The sequence below is a fragment of the Anastrepha ludens genome, chromosome 3 (genome assembly GCF_028408465.1).
Source record: "Anastrepha ludens isolate Willacy chromosome 3, idAnaLude1.1, whole genome shotgun sequence".
Classification (NCBI taxonomy): domain Eukaryota; kingdom Metazoa; phylum Arthropoda; class Insecta; order Diptera; family Tephritidae; genus Anastrepha; species Anastrepha ludens.
The window spans coordinates 98,692,729-98,708,026 of NC_071499.1; the positions used below are offsets into that span (position 1 = coordinate 98,692,729).

At 43.4% G+C, this 15,298-nt stretch overlaps 1 protein-coding gene across 2 annotated transcripts in view; it reads right to left on the bottom strand.

Annotated features, from left to right (window-relative positions):
• The window catches only part of LOC128858564 (cystathionine gamma-lyase), a 34,776-nt gene that overhangs the window by 11,172 nt on the left and 8,306 nt on the right, over positions 1-15,298 (bottom strand). For both annotated transcript variants that reach the window (XM_054094955.1, XM_054094954.1), the window contains 2 exons: positions 11,299-11,495; positions 1,354-1,444 (listed from right to left, as the gene is read on the bottom strand). In XM_054094955.1, coding sequence (XP_053950930.1) covers positions 1,354-1,444; positions 11,299-11,495 — 288 coding nt within the window. The remainder of the gene's footprint in view (positions 1-1,353; positions 1,445-11,298; positions 11,496-15,298) is intronic.

Consider the following 15,298-nt stretch of genomic DNA (forward strand, 5'->3'; position numbering starts at 1 on the left):
CAGATAAAGAAATTGTTTACGGACACAGAATTTCAACAATGCATTGACAGTTCCGAAGCTAAAGCTTGGAAAGCTTTCCAAAAAGTTGTTCATGGATTCTTGGGAAACAACAGGAGCAACAACGACCGTCAATTGATTCATACAATGATGAAATACTTTAAAACTATTGGTTAGTATTGTAAAACGTACATTCTCCAAAATATATTTATCATATATGTAAATTGATTGGAAAATTATTGGAAAATTTACAATTAACTTTGTTTTTGTTAGCAGGTGCTCGCATGTCGTTAAAAATGCACCTACTTCACAGTCATTTGGATTTTTTTCCTCCGAATTTGGGGGTTGAAAGTGATGAACAAGGCGAGCGATTTCACCAAGATATTGCTACGATTGAAAAGCGTTATGAGGGCTTTTGTGATCAAGGAATGATGAGCGACTACTGCTGTATGCAACTTCGTGAAGATTCCGTGCAACATAAAAGAAGATGTTTGAGAGTAAAAGCGTATTTTCGACCTGAAATATAGCCATGTCAAAAGCTACAAAATCACACGTGTTGACTTTATGGGTCATAACTTCTACAATTTTTCGTCGATTCAGACGAACTTATGCTTAAAATGTAGGTGAAAAAATTGTATTTCCGAAAACCCATCTTATGTTTGTATAAAAAAAATTTTCGTTCCAGAAAAAAGTTAATAAACTTTGATAATTTAGTAAAAAACGTCAAAAATGCCTTTTTTTACTTTCAGCAGCTGTTTTGCGAAAACTAAGATTTCCATTGACACGAATTATATATTGCCATGTAGGTTCAATATGTGCCTTTCGAAATTTATGCACTTCAAAGAAATGGCGCGCATTATTTTCGAGATTGCAGGTAATAACTGCACTATTGCACAAAACACAGGTTTTTTGGGAATATCTCGGAAACCGTTCTTTAAAAAAAAAAGTCATTTTTGGTTTCAGCGACCTCAAATTAGTCTAAAAACGCTTTTTGGTCGAGGACCATTTTTGGTGTAAACTAGTGTAATTAGCGCTTACCCCCTCTTTGGGTGTTTGGCCGACTCCTCCTCCTATTTGTGGTGTGCGTCTAGATGTTCCACAAACGGAGAGGCTTACAGTTTATGCCGACTCCGAACGTGAGATATTTTTTATCACGAGCTTTTTCATAGCAGAAATACACCCGAAGGTTTGCCATAGCCTGCCGAAGGGCGATCACTATTAGAAACAACTTTTTCGTTATTTTGGTGTTTCATGCATATATATAGTATTATATGAATTAATAAAACGGATTATCTTAAAACAATCAACAAAACCCTTAAGTTAAAACTGTTGTACAACTACGTAAGTAATAATTACCTTAGTGTTTGATTGGAAAGCTGATTCAAAGGCCAACAGATCAGTTGGATCTACGAAATTGGATTGAATCCCGAGTCTACTTATAACCTGCCTAAGAAAATAAAAAAATGTGATATGTTATTAGTATGAGTATGAATTTCATGCACTAAAAAATTGAAAATATGCGAATAAATATATACAATAATAATTCAAAAATATGTCCCAATATTTTATTGTCGGTACAAAAACAATTATTGCATGTTTTCAAGTTTCAAAGCGTTGGAGGCACGGGGTAAACATTAAATTAAAAAAATATGTATCCTAAGTAATTTTAAAAGTTCTTCTATGTTTTTAATCAATATTGAATCGGAATTGTCAAGCTCTTTCATTATATATATGTAATTATATATAATTGGCGCGTACACTTCTGTTAGGTGTTTGGCCGAGCTCCTCCTCCTATTTGTGGTGTGCGTCTTGATGTGTTCCACAAATGGAGGGACCTACAGTTTCAAGCCGACTCCGAACGGCAGATATTTTTATGAGGAGCTTTTTCATGGCAGAAATACACTCGGAGGTTTGCCATTGCCTGCCGAGGGGCAACCGCTATTAGAAATATGCTTTTCTTAATTTTTATGTTTCACCGAGATTCGAACCGACGTTTTCTCTGTGAATTCCGAATGGGAGTCACGCACCATTACTTCATCTTTACTTAACCGAATTCCTCGAAGTTCTGAGCATAATATTTAATTGCTTCAACTCGTGTTTCCCATCTTGTTTTAACTCCTCTGGAGGAAGAGGAATCCCAAGAAACTTGTCATTATACTGACTTTTGTCCGAAACCATATATGGGTGTTAAGTAAAGGGTTTTCCAAACAGATTTGTTATTTTGATATTCAAAGAAAAAGCTATTTTTTAATATTAACGATCGGATGTTTATTTCATTATAAAGAGAAAGGTTTGCAGTTAATAGTGGAAAATAACATCAGGCAAATGACCATCACGACCACGCTTAAAGGACAATATCCTTTCATGCAATTTTCCATAGCCGAATTGCAAAGTAGCTGCCCTATGTCTTAGATAGCCTCACGAATTCCATCTTTGAGGTCTTGAATCGACCCTGTGCTGTTGGCGTAGACCTTCTCTTTTACGTGGCCCCAAAGAAAAAAGTCACAAGGTGTTAAATCACAAGATTTCGATGGCCAATTGTGATACCCCTTCGAGAGATAACACGGTCCGGAAACTTTTCCCGTAAAAGGTCAATGGTTTCTTGTGGCACGTGGCGCCGTTTTGTTGAAAACGTTGTCCAGATCAATACCATCCAATACCGGCCATACAAAATAGTTAATCATCTCTCGATAGCGGTAGATAACACCTGTTATTGGAAAACCCTTCTGAGGCAAACAAGTAACAATCAACAACTTTTTATAAAACATTTGCCTTCTCCCCATGCATGCCGGACATCATATTCAAAAAATATGAAATTATATATGTATGATATATATATATATATGTATTAGCGCGTACACTCCGTTTGGGTGTTCGACAGAGCCCTCCTCTTATTTGTGGCGTGCGTCTTGATGTTGTTCTACAAATGAACAGACCTACAGTTTTAAGCCGACTCCGAACGGCAAATAGTTTTTTCCGACGAGCTTTATCATGGCAGAAATACACTCGGAGGTTTGCCATGGCTACCGTGGGGCGACCGCTATTAGAAAACACTTTTGCTTCATTTTGGTGTTTTACGGAAATTCGAATCTACGTTCTCTCCGAATTCCGAATGGTAGTCACGCACCAACCCCCATTCGGCTATGGTGGCCGAAATTATCAAAAAAATCATTCCAACAATACTTATGTTTTTTATTATCAATTCTCAAGTCATTAAAAAACACACGACAGTTTAATCAATACAGTTATATTTGAATCAATTGCTGCGCCATGAGCCTTGTAGGGTTTCAAGCGGTACAGAGTGATTTGATAAAAGACCAGTTTTCGCATTGTTTGATAGTTTTTCCTGCCGTTCTACTTTAATTAAGAGCTTTAAATCAATAAAATATGTTCCACATATGTAATTCAGAGTTCTATAATTCATTAAAATAAACGGTTTCCGGTTTAATATTAAATTTGTAAAAATATACATATAAGTACACTCAATACAACTTAACAAATCATTTAAAATATGATTTATACATAAATCGATTATATCGATTTAAAACTTGTTAAATACATGTATTCAGCGTTTTTCACTTCATTAAAATTAATTATTATTAAAGTATTATTTCGCCATCGAAGAAAAAACACAGGCATCCATTTAAGAAGGCTGCTCATCTATATAAATACCGGTTGTCCTAATATTTTACTTGTCCGCGAATAGCTAGCCCCATTTTTTTATATTATCGGCTGCAGTTACAGTCCTTCTCGGTCCTTCCTGACTTCCAATCTCTTCTACCTCGTGCCTTCCATTATTAAGTTTAGCGACCACCTTTTACGGTAAAAAATACTTTGGCCTCAACTCCACGCCAAATTCAAACTGTTTTCTTTTAATAGCAACCAATTATTTATCTCGTATTATCGTCTTTTTCCTGCCTTTATTTAACGTTATACGTTTTTCTTCCTGTGTATGTTCTACATATGTTTAGCCGAGGATCCTGCCTTGCTGAGTCCACCTCAGTATGTCCGATATGCGCATATTTAGTCGTTAGAATTTTGAAGAATATTATATTCGAGCTGCAATATGCGGTATTGTTCAAAACTGGTTGCTACATTATTGTATCACTTCTTCTTCTCTTAATTGGCGCTATAACCGCTTACGCAATTTTGGCCGAGTTTAACAAAGCGCGCCAGTCGTTTCTTTCTCGTGCTAACCGGCGCCAATTGGACACACCAAGTGAAGCCAAGTCCTTCTCCACCTGATCTTTCCAACGCAGAGGAGGCCTTCCTCTTCCTCTGCTACCACCAGCTGGTACCGCATCGAATACTTTCAAAGCCGGAGCGTTTGTATCCATTCGGACGACATGACCCAGCCAACGAAGCCGCTGGATCTTTATTCGCTGCGCTATGTCTATGTCGTCGTAAGGCTCATACAGCTCATCGTTCCATCGTCTACGATATTCGCTGTTGCCAACGTGCAAAGGTCCAAAAATCTTACGCAGAATCTTTCTCTCGAACACTCCAAGCGTCGCTTCATCGGATGTTGTCATCGTCCAAGCTTCTGCGCCATACGTTAGGATGGGCATGATGAGAGTCTTGTAGAGTGTTAGTTTTGTTCGACGAGAGAGGACTTTACTGCTCAATTGCCTACTTAGTCCAAAGTAGCACTTGTTGGCAAGAGAGATTCTACGTTGGATTTCAAGGCTGACATTGTTATCGGTGTTAATGCTGGTTCCTAAATACCCGAAGTCTTTTACAACCTCAAAATTATAACTGTCAACAGTGACGTGAGTGCCGATACGCGAGTGCGCCGACTGTTTGTTTGAAGACAGGAGGTACTTCGTTTTGTCCTCGTTCACCACCAAACCCTTCGCTTTGCCTCTTTATCCAGTTTGGAGAAGGCAGAACTAACAGCGCGGTTGTTAAGGCCGATGATGTCAATATCATCGGCATACGCCAGCAATTGTACGCTCTTATAAAAAATTGTGCCTGAGCGATTAAGTTCTGCGGCTCGTACGATCCTCTCCAACATCAGGTTAAAGAAGTCACACGACAGGGAGTCACCCTGTCTGAAACCTCGTTTGATATCAAACGGCTCGGAGAGGTTCTTCCCAATTCTGACGGCGCTGCTGGTGTTGAGCAACGTCATCTTACATAGCCGTATTAGTTTTGCGGGGATACCAAATTCAGACATAGCGGCATACAGGTAACTCCTTTCCGTACTGTCGAATGCAGCTTTGAAGTCGACGAAAAGATGGTGTGTGTCGATTCTCCTTTCATGGGTCTTTTCCAAGATTTGGCGTATTGTGAATATTTGGTCGATGGTAGACTTTCCAGGTCTGAAGCCACACTGATAAGGTCCAATCAGTTGGTTGACGGTGGACTTCAGCCTTTCACACAATACGCTCGCTAGAACCTTATAGGCGATATTTAGAAGACTAATCCCGCGGTAATTGGCACAAATTGCAGGATCGCCCTTCTTATGGATTGGGCAGAGCACACTTAAACTCCAATCGGCAGGCATGCTTTCATCCGACCATATTCTGCATAGGAGCTGATGCATGCACCTTACCAGCTCCTCACCGCCATGTTTGAATAGCTCAGCCGGCAGTCCGTCGGCGCCCGCGGCTTTGTTGTTCTTTAGCCGTGATATTGCTATTCTCACCTCGTCATGGTCGGGTAACGGAACGACAATTCCGTCGTCAACGATTGTGGTATCGGGATCTTCACATTCTCTATGACATGCGCAGCTGTCACCGTTTAACAGGTTCGAGAAGTGTTCCCTCCATAATTTAAGATTGCTCTGTACGTCAGTCACCAGATCGCCGACTTTGTTCTTACAGGACAACGCCCCGGTCTTAAAACCTTCTGTAAGCCGCCGAACTTTCTGGTAAAATTTTCGGGCGTTGTTCCTATTGGCCAGCATCTCAAGCTCCTCGCACTCACGTATTTCGGCCTCTCGTTTCTTCTGTCGGATAATACGTCTCTCTTCCTTTTTCAGCTCTCTGTAGCGATCCCACATGGCTCGCGTTGCGCCCGATCGCAGCGTGGCTCTATAGGCGGCATCCTTTCTTTCTGCGGCAGCATGACATTCCTCGTCGTACCAATTGTTTTTTCGGGCTCGCCGGAATCCGGTTTCTTCTTCGGCGGCGGTACGTAGGGAACGAGAAATGTTGCTCCATTGCTCGCGCATGCCGGTGTGTTGGGCAGTGCTCTCCGAGAGCAGGAGTGAGAGTCGAGTGGCGAATCTTCTGGCTGTCTGTTGTGATTGCAGCTTTTCGATGTCGAACATTCTTTGCGTAGGTAGATGTACGTTTTTTGCTGCACAGAGGCGGGTGCGCAGCTTGGCTGCAACAAGGTAATGATCCGAGTCGATGTTGGGTCCTCGGATCGTGCGTACATCTAATACACTAGAAGCGTGTCTTCCATCTATCACAACATGATCGATCTGGTTTCGCGTTTTTCGATCAGGAGACAGCCAGGTGGCTTGGTGTATCTTTTTATGCTGGAATCTGGTGCTGCAAACTACCATGTTTCGGGCCCCGGCGAAGTCGATCAGCCTCTGTCCGTTACCGGATGTTTCGTTATGCAGGCTGAATTTTCCGACTGTGGGACCAAAAATTCCCTCCTTGCCCACCCTGGCGTTGAAGTCGCAAAGCACGATTTTTATGTCGTGGCGGGGGCAGCGCTCATAGGAACGTTCCAAGCGCTCATAGAAGGAATCTTTGGTCGCATCGTCCTTCTCTTCCGTCGGGGCGTGGGCGCAAATTAGCGAGATGTATTGTATCACTGGGTCGAGTTATATAGACAAGGTTGAAACAACTGGCCTGTGAACTGTATCCATTTGTCCCGTTCCTGGAGGTAGCCCAGTTGCAATCTTTAAATGGTGCATACTATATCTCTCCTCCCGCAATACTCTCTAAAAGCATTTGATGTGAACGGCTCCCCTCCATCTGTTATAACTGTGGACCACTTAACCACATTGAATTACACAATTCGCCCAAGTTACTATCTTGAGACACTTATTCCGCTGGATTTTGTTTTGTGAGCACATAATGCCACGATACGTTCTGGGTCCACTCTTGGGTTTCTCTTATTTACGACTAAAATTTGCAATGCGATGGATACGTTTCAATTTAGTGCAAAACTATTTCGGAGTCTGTCCTGAAAGGTTTTTTTTCCATTGGCCGACTTAACAATGGCGAAATTCTTAAACATAATTTGGCCAGAGGGTAAGCTACTGAAGCGATTTCCTTTTCAGTAAAGCCTCTCCAGACTTTGAAGTAAATAGCGTGAACTAGCGGATTGGCTATTTGTATACACGCAGCAGCAGCAGTACGCTCTTATTGAGAGTCAAAGAAACCAGCTGATGGATCGATGTATCGTGAATAAATTTCTAACGAATATTCAATAAATAGCGAGCTTTTGCGGAAAGTTGTCAGTATAAAGTCGTTACAACGACTTTGACGATTATTTATTGGCGACGTATATACATTCGAAAAAGGGTATCAAAACACAGTTTACGATGTCAATCAATACACGAAGGTTATGTTTGATTTCATCGAGTCTGTAAGACAATGAGACTATACAAACAGGACACTAGGTTGTCACACCTCTCGCTTACGGAAGTTCAAAAAAAAGCGCGAGAATTTAATTTAAATGCAAGACAGGCTGTGAAGATCCTTTTCAGGGCCTGTCTCCTCCTTTTTTAAGTATTGCTGGATATATTCCGTCAGGTCCAGGGGACTTAAAGTTCACAAAGGAAGACAAGGGAAACCTTATTGATTCTTTTGTCACTTTCCGACTAGCAATATACTCTACTTCAGAGAGAGTTCTACTACCCCGAAAGGGGTTTCGAGCAGAGCATTAAACGTTTCCGATTTGGAAATGGTGTATGAACCATTCGGTTTTTAAATGGAATCGAGCCTTACTGAGCGGTCTAGATAAGGAGCTTACACAGTCTCATTGTTTCCCTCATTTCTTCGACGTTACTGCAGAAATTTCTATAGGATTCAAGTTTGGCTATCTCTGTGTAAGTCGATAATTAGCCCAGTCCTTTTCTGTTTAGGTCTTTCAGGCCTTATTAAGAAGTTTTCTGGACCGCACACGAAGCTTCGACAGTTCAGGGTTCTACCAAGGAACGGCTTTCCCCTGTCTACTTTGCCTGAGTGCGCACAGTTTCCTAAAGCAATTGATTTAAGTGCCTTCTAATTTCTTAGTAGCATCTTCAATCATTTCTACTGATTTGAGTTTTTTCAGGTTTGGTAATCGCTCTGTTACAAGCTCACCATACCTGTCCCGGTCCACATTTCCAGGATTCCTACCGGAAGGTATTGATATTGTATCAATTCCCAGTCTGAATTCGATAAGACGATGATCAGAGAGAGAGTCCTCTTCCAAAACTCGCCATCGGTTGATTTGATTTCCAACTGACCTATTGGTAAGTGTTAAATCAATCACCTCTTGTCTCCTTTTGGTCACAGAAGTTGGATTCTTACCAGTGTTTTGAATGACCAAATCGGATGACAGGATAAAATCCTGTAAATTTGCATCACAACGCACTATTAGCCACAGATTCTGTTAGCTTCCTCTAAGGAGGTGGCTGTAAAGAGTCGTAGAGTAGGTAGGCCGAAGCTATGATAGCTTCGACACTGTTCCCACTCTGCAAGTACTTTATCTTTGCAACAACGATATCTCCGGAGCATAGCTCTTTTAACGTCGTGTGTTCGATCAACCTCGGCATGATAATACATGCTCGCGGTCTCACATCCCTTCACAATGAAGTATATGTACCCGCGACATAGCACCTAGACCACAGATACGCTTATGGCATACCCATGGTTCTTGTATTAATATTATGTGTGGGTTTGTTTGCAATTTTGCATGCCTACGGCACAGGAGAGCCGTAGACGATTTGCTATGCTGCAGATTTATCTGTGTAAATATTACTTCAGTCATGAGACTGAGTATATTTACGCTTTGTCCTCCACCTTATCCTGGACACGGAAATGGATTCGCCCCAGATGTAGGTGGGGACGGCACCCGTACTTCGACTGCAGCACCTTGAGGGACCCAAGATCGATACCCAGTACCAGGTGGGAACCCGCCTCCGAAGTGGTAGCGGATTTCTGCCTGGTGCACGAGTATACTCTCCAGAGAGTCGAGTCAAGATCTTTGTTCTGAACACGTATGGGTGTGAGGAGTTCTGCTGAACTACAGGAAGGACCCGGAATCCGGACACTCGCTCGTACCAGCCTTTCTTTGCTACTCTCAACAAGAATGAACTAGCTGTTTTCGCAGGCTTCAATTTTTGCTATCTGTTTTTCCAGCCATTCTCGGGAAAAAGCATTGGGGAACAGTGCAGCTTTACGATGCCGTCCCCCACGCTTTTCCCCTCGAAAGTCGGCGCGTCATTCGACTCACCGATAGCTTTCCAAAGATAGCTGTCAAGATAGTCTTGTTGCCCTTTGGATAGTAGACCGTGTTGTTTGTCGGTATGTATCTCCACCGTCATTGCCTTTGCTGCCATTCTCGCGAATGATTCGCCAGACGGAAGAGTGTCATTCGACATTTGAGGTCCCTTAGCCTTTGCCTTGTCAGGTAAAGGTTTGTCTGCCTTGGAATGGGTCGAGGAACCAGGCATTTCCGTATTCCGTCTCTCGACTTTCCTCTTCTTTGCTTTCTTTTCTTCCCAGTCGTTGGCACAGACCCCGTTTTGTTTTCGGAAGACCGCAACGCTACAGAGGAATCCTCTGTTCTGCCACCCGTTTCTATTACAGATGTCGAAGTTGACGGAGCTTGAGTACTTACCTTAGCTTATGCTTCGCCTTTCTTCGCTTTCTGTTTTCTCCGTTTGATCTGCCTTGAGGATAGACCAACACCTGCGTTCGAATCTCCAATAACTTCAGTCTTTTTTCCGGTACTTACTGATTCGCACCAGGTTTGACCGTTGTCAAAGAGTTAGTCGGTACCAGAGATCCATCTGAGCCTATTGAGACATTGTCCGCCATCTCCACATGCTCCACAACTCGTTCGGTTGCTTCGGATCGTTTCGATGACGGTGTATCGCTCACACTCACTCGGCTCTCCATTGGCATAGCCAATGTGCCATGTTTCACCAACTTAACCCTTCTTCGCAGGAAAACTGGACAGTGGCCACGCTGAACCCTTGGAACATTTTTTGCTTCTTTACAAGCTTTAGCATAGATTTTGTGGTTTTGCTTGTTAAAAACTTCTTCAACAGTAAAAATTTTCTGATCTGTGAGAAGAATATTTTCATGGCCGCTAACCGCTTACCAACGAAGAAGCTGCTTTCATCTGTGAAGTCTAATTTTCTTCAAGGGCGTTGTAGAAGATGACTAGTTGAGCAACGCAAGACTTTCATGGGGAAATCATCTCTAATTAGTCTTGACAAGGATCTAGTCTATACATTAATTTCCCTGGACATGCGTTTCTGTGTACTAAGGGGATTTTTGCGAATTCTTTCTCAAACTGCTTGTATGGATGCACGTTACGACGACCACTTCTATTTCTGTCTGTCGCTTCAGATGTTTGATCGTGTTGTAAACAAGCACTCTTGAAATATTAATTTTTTTTCAGCAATTCGCAAATCTCACTAGCACTTTTACCTTTTTTTATGTAATGCAATCCCAGCAATGTGATTTTTAATAGCTCCCCACTCCATTGTTAACAAGCGAATTTTGCCATTAAACTGAGTATAATTTATGAGTAAAAAATGCATACGAACAAAAGCAAAAATAACGGAACTTTTTTCTGCGAATTTGTTCTCGCCGTATGCGTTGAAAAATTTTTGACAGAATTTATAGCAAGACTAAATATATATATATTTTAAATATGTAAATATAAAGATAGTTTGATAATAAAGGGTTTTTCAATTGGCGCGGGTCGATTTTGGCGCACTGTGGCAGCCATTTTGTTTTGGTGACATTTGTCAAATCTTTTGTTTATTATTCAGTTGTTTATGCCAAATCATCATGGCAAGTTACATGAACAGCACGTTCAAATGATAAAACTTTATTATCAAAATGAGTGTTCATTAACGCAAACGTTGCGCGCATTGCGCCCATTTTTCGGTTGACGTAGTGGCCCTTCCAATTTCTTATGGCCCATATTGAACCATATGGACCTAGACGACTTGTGGTTCCAGCAGGACGGCGCTACGTGCCACACAGCAAACGCCATTTTATTCCATTTCAATCACTACCCGCACTTATTGAAAAACCCTTTATAAAGATAATATTAAGTAAATTTAAATGCATCAAAATTAGTTTCAACTATTTTTGATATACGTATGCTTACCTCAGCAAACGTCCTGTTCCTCCATAGACATCATCCGCCACAACTACGTGGTCGCCGTTTGACAGCATAGAGAATACGGCCATTTCTGCCCCAAGTCCAGATGAAAAGGTTAGACCATACCTAGCCCCATCTAAAGATGCTAAACATTTTTCTAACACGTTACGTGTTGGATTTCCACTTCGAGAGTATTCATACCCCTGAAAACGAAAGGTTATATATGTATGCATATTATTAGTATCAATAACAAATAAATTCGGCTTAATGAGAGTTCGACCATTTTAAGCTCTTAACAAATTGTTAGTTTGCAATATTGGCGCATAATTCTTGATGTGTATAGTTTATGCAAGAAAAATTTTATTGCCATCCTAAATTTTCAAAAAGTCTATATTAAAAACGCTTACCGCTTCTGGATATAATAAACGTTAAGTTGTCAACCATTTGTGCGTACATACACACATGCACGAGTATATGTAAGTATGTACGCTTATGCAAAGACAAATAGCACTTGCTTCGTGTCGATTTCTTTTTGTGTATTCGAGCGAAGAAATCGCAGGTGAGCTTGTTTTGCGAAACATCAATAAATCTGTGCTCATTTAACGAAGTCATCTTATTTTAAAACGATACACGGCTTCTGTGTACTTATATAATATTTATAACTTTTATGAAGCGCTTGTAGAATATTCGCAGAATAAATTATTAAAAATGGGTAAGAGCATGACTACTTCTTGTTGTTGTTGTAGCAGTGTATTGTAATCCCCGGTCGTCTTCGACTAGCTCATCTAACGGTAGGCCCAGGAAACTAGCTATTTCGACGGGTTGGGAGGGGTGAGGGAGAGGGGGGTTAGATGAGTGGGTTTAATGGGGCATGTGAAAAGGTGGTTAGTATCGTGCGGGGTGCCCTCACATGCTGGGCATATGTGTCGATTCTGGATAGGTAGGAGTTTAACCTGCTACAATATCCAGAACGTAACTGTGCCAAGGTTACGCGGGACTCTCGGGGAAGTTGGAGCTCTTCGTCTGCGATTGGTGGTGGTTGGAATCTGATAACGGCATTCGTCCGCGTAGTTGAGGAAATGACTTCTGATGTGTCTGGGAGGTGGCTCAGGCTCGAGCAGGTGTCTGCATGGGTGAGGCCTGCGGTAACACCCTAGCAGAAACTGCTCACTGAGTAGTTTGTTGTGCTCCTTACTAGGCAGCAGTTGGGCCTCGTTATGCAGATGCTGAATATGTGACATCAGAAGGCATCCTGTCACGGTCCTTAAAGCAGTGTTTTGGCAGGTCTGAAGCTTCGTCCACTGCGAATCACGGGTTCCAGGCGACCAGACAGGCGCAGCATAGTTTAGAACCGGTCGGCATATTGCTTTAAAAGTCGACAGCAACATTTCCTTGTCTTTGCCCCAAGTGCTGCCCGCGAGCGACTTGAGAACCTTGTTGCGATTCTGTACTTTAGTTGCAATAGCGGTTGTATGCGCTGAGAAGGAGAGCAAGCTGTCAAAGGTGACTCCCAATATTCTGGGGTTGTTTACCATCGGTATTGGGGTATCATCGACGTGTACCTGAAGTTGCAGCTTGACCTCCTTTGTCCAGGTGGTGAAGAGGGTTGCCGTGGATTTAGTGGGAGAAAGTTGTAGGTTTCTCGCAGTGAAGACGCGAGAAGGGCTGGCGAGGTAGTCGTTTACCTTGGAGCATAGGCCATCAATGTCATTGCCCGACGCCATTATCGTGCCGTCGTCGGCGTATGAGACTAGGGAGACTCCCTCTGGTGGCTGGGGGAGTTTCGAGATATAGAAGTTGAAAAGTAAGGGTGAAAGAACACCACCCTGCGGTACTCCCTGCTTTTTTTTCCTCTGTTTAGATATTTGGTCTCGGAATATCACCGACGAATGACGCGGTCCACCACTTCAGCCCTGGCGGGAGTGTCGACTGTAAAATGTCATCTAGTAGCGTGGCGTGGCTGACTGTATCGAAAGCCTTTTTTACATCCAACACTACTAGGACAGTCCTCTCGCAGGGGTGGTTTTGGTTGAGGCCGTGGTTTACCTGAGTGTTTATGACGGTGAGTGCCGTGGTGGTGCTGCGCACTCTTCGGAAACCATGCTGGTGCGAGGTTGGGGTCAAGTGTTTCGTAAAGAGTGGAAGTAGAAGGGCCTCAAGAGTCTTCACTACTGGGAAAAGGAGAGTTATCGCACGATAAGACTCCCTTTCATTGGCGAGTTTCCCAAGCTTCAGCAGTGGGACCACTCTCCCTAATTCCCACTTATCAGGAATGAGAAGAGTGGCCATAGACAGGTTGAAGACCCTGGTGAGATATTCTACTCCCAAAGGACCCAGCTTTTTCATTATCAGCATGTTAAGTCCGTCAGGGCCAATGGCTTTTGATGGTTTCATGTGTTTGATGGCACCCTGAACCTCGTCGCTGGAGAAAGCAAGTGGCGCACTGTTGTATGTCAGTTTGTGCAGCCGTCTGGTGGCACTACGTTTGGATCTGTCGGCCGGAGGATGCAGAATAAATTGCCGGTTTAAATAGCACGCGCATCTCTTCGGATCCGACGAAGCACGACCGTTGAAGATGATATCAACCTTGTCATTGCGCTTCGTCGGGTGCGACAGGGACCTTACGGTGGACCACAGCTTGCTCACACCAGAGGTGAAGTTGCAGGACTTCAGATACTTTTCCCATTTGTTCTGCTTATGTTGGGTTACCAGTTATCTCATCTCGGAATTGAGATCCTTTATCTGAGGATCACCTGGATCGGCCTGGCGTAGGCGATCACGCTCGTTCACCAGAACAGCTGCTTCAGCTGCTTCAGCTGGGAAATTGGGACGTATGTCCCTGATCCTTGCAGCGGGTATGAAGCGAGCAGCTGCAGCAGTAATCGCCTTGCGGAATGCACGTTCGCCTACGCGCACATCGTTGGGAATGGAGAGAGCGGCGAAGATGTCTTCAGTAAATTCCGCGAATCTGGTCCAATCAGCTTTGCTGAAGTTGACGTATGACCGGTGATACGCGGAACGCCAGGTTAAGCTATCATGAGACCTGCGCTAGCAATTGTAATATCAAGCGAGTTGCAGCAATTTCCCACCACCCTGGTGGGGGCGTCGTTGTTGTAGCAGCATAAGCAATCTCCATACTTACATACGGTGAATGCTGCTGGAGTGACAGTCCTTGGCCGGATATAAATCCGGGTCGTTTCGGTAACGTAGAACCGACTGTCGTGGAACCACCACCCTGGTGGTGGCGTCGTTGTTGTTGTTGTAGCAGCATAAACATTCCCCATACTTACATACGGGGAATGCTGCTGGAGTAACAGTCCTTGGCCGGATATAAATCCGGGTCGTTTCGGTAACGTAGAAACGACTGTCGTGGAAACGGTGGGGGTGGGGGCGTCGCCGTTTACAGTGCTGAATGTCGAGTCGTCCATCTGCTCTGCCCATAGCTGTCCCCTACGATCATTTAGCAGGCTTGTATGCCAAAGATCGTGATGCGCATTAAAGTCACCTACTACCAATCGGTTTTCACCTCTGATGAGCGCACCAATATTAGGGTGATATCCTGCCGGGCAGCAGGTGACAGGGGGTATGTAAATATTACATATTTCGAGCTCGGAATCGCCTGACCGGACAGCTATCCCTTGACATTCTAAGGTGGTGTCCCTGCGGTCGATGCCTTCATCGATAAGACGATACTGCACTGTGTGGTGGATTCTGAACGCTAAGCCTCCCCCTTGGTCTCGCTTGCGATCCTTTTTGTGCACATTGTAGCCGTCCCTGGTAATCAGGGGGGGGGGCCTAGCGTGCAGTTTTGTCTCTTGGACCGCAGCTATCTTGATACCATGTCGGTTCATAAAGTCTACTATCTCGTCAATCTTACTCGTGAGTCCGTTGCAGTTAGTTACTCTTACAACTCTTCGGGAGTGTGATCGTAACTCGGGGGGTGAGGGGCGCGTGGTGTTGATGGACGAACAGAAAGATCTCTAACGAAAACTTGATCGCGCGTCGT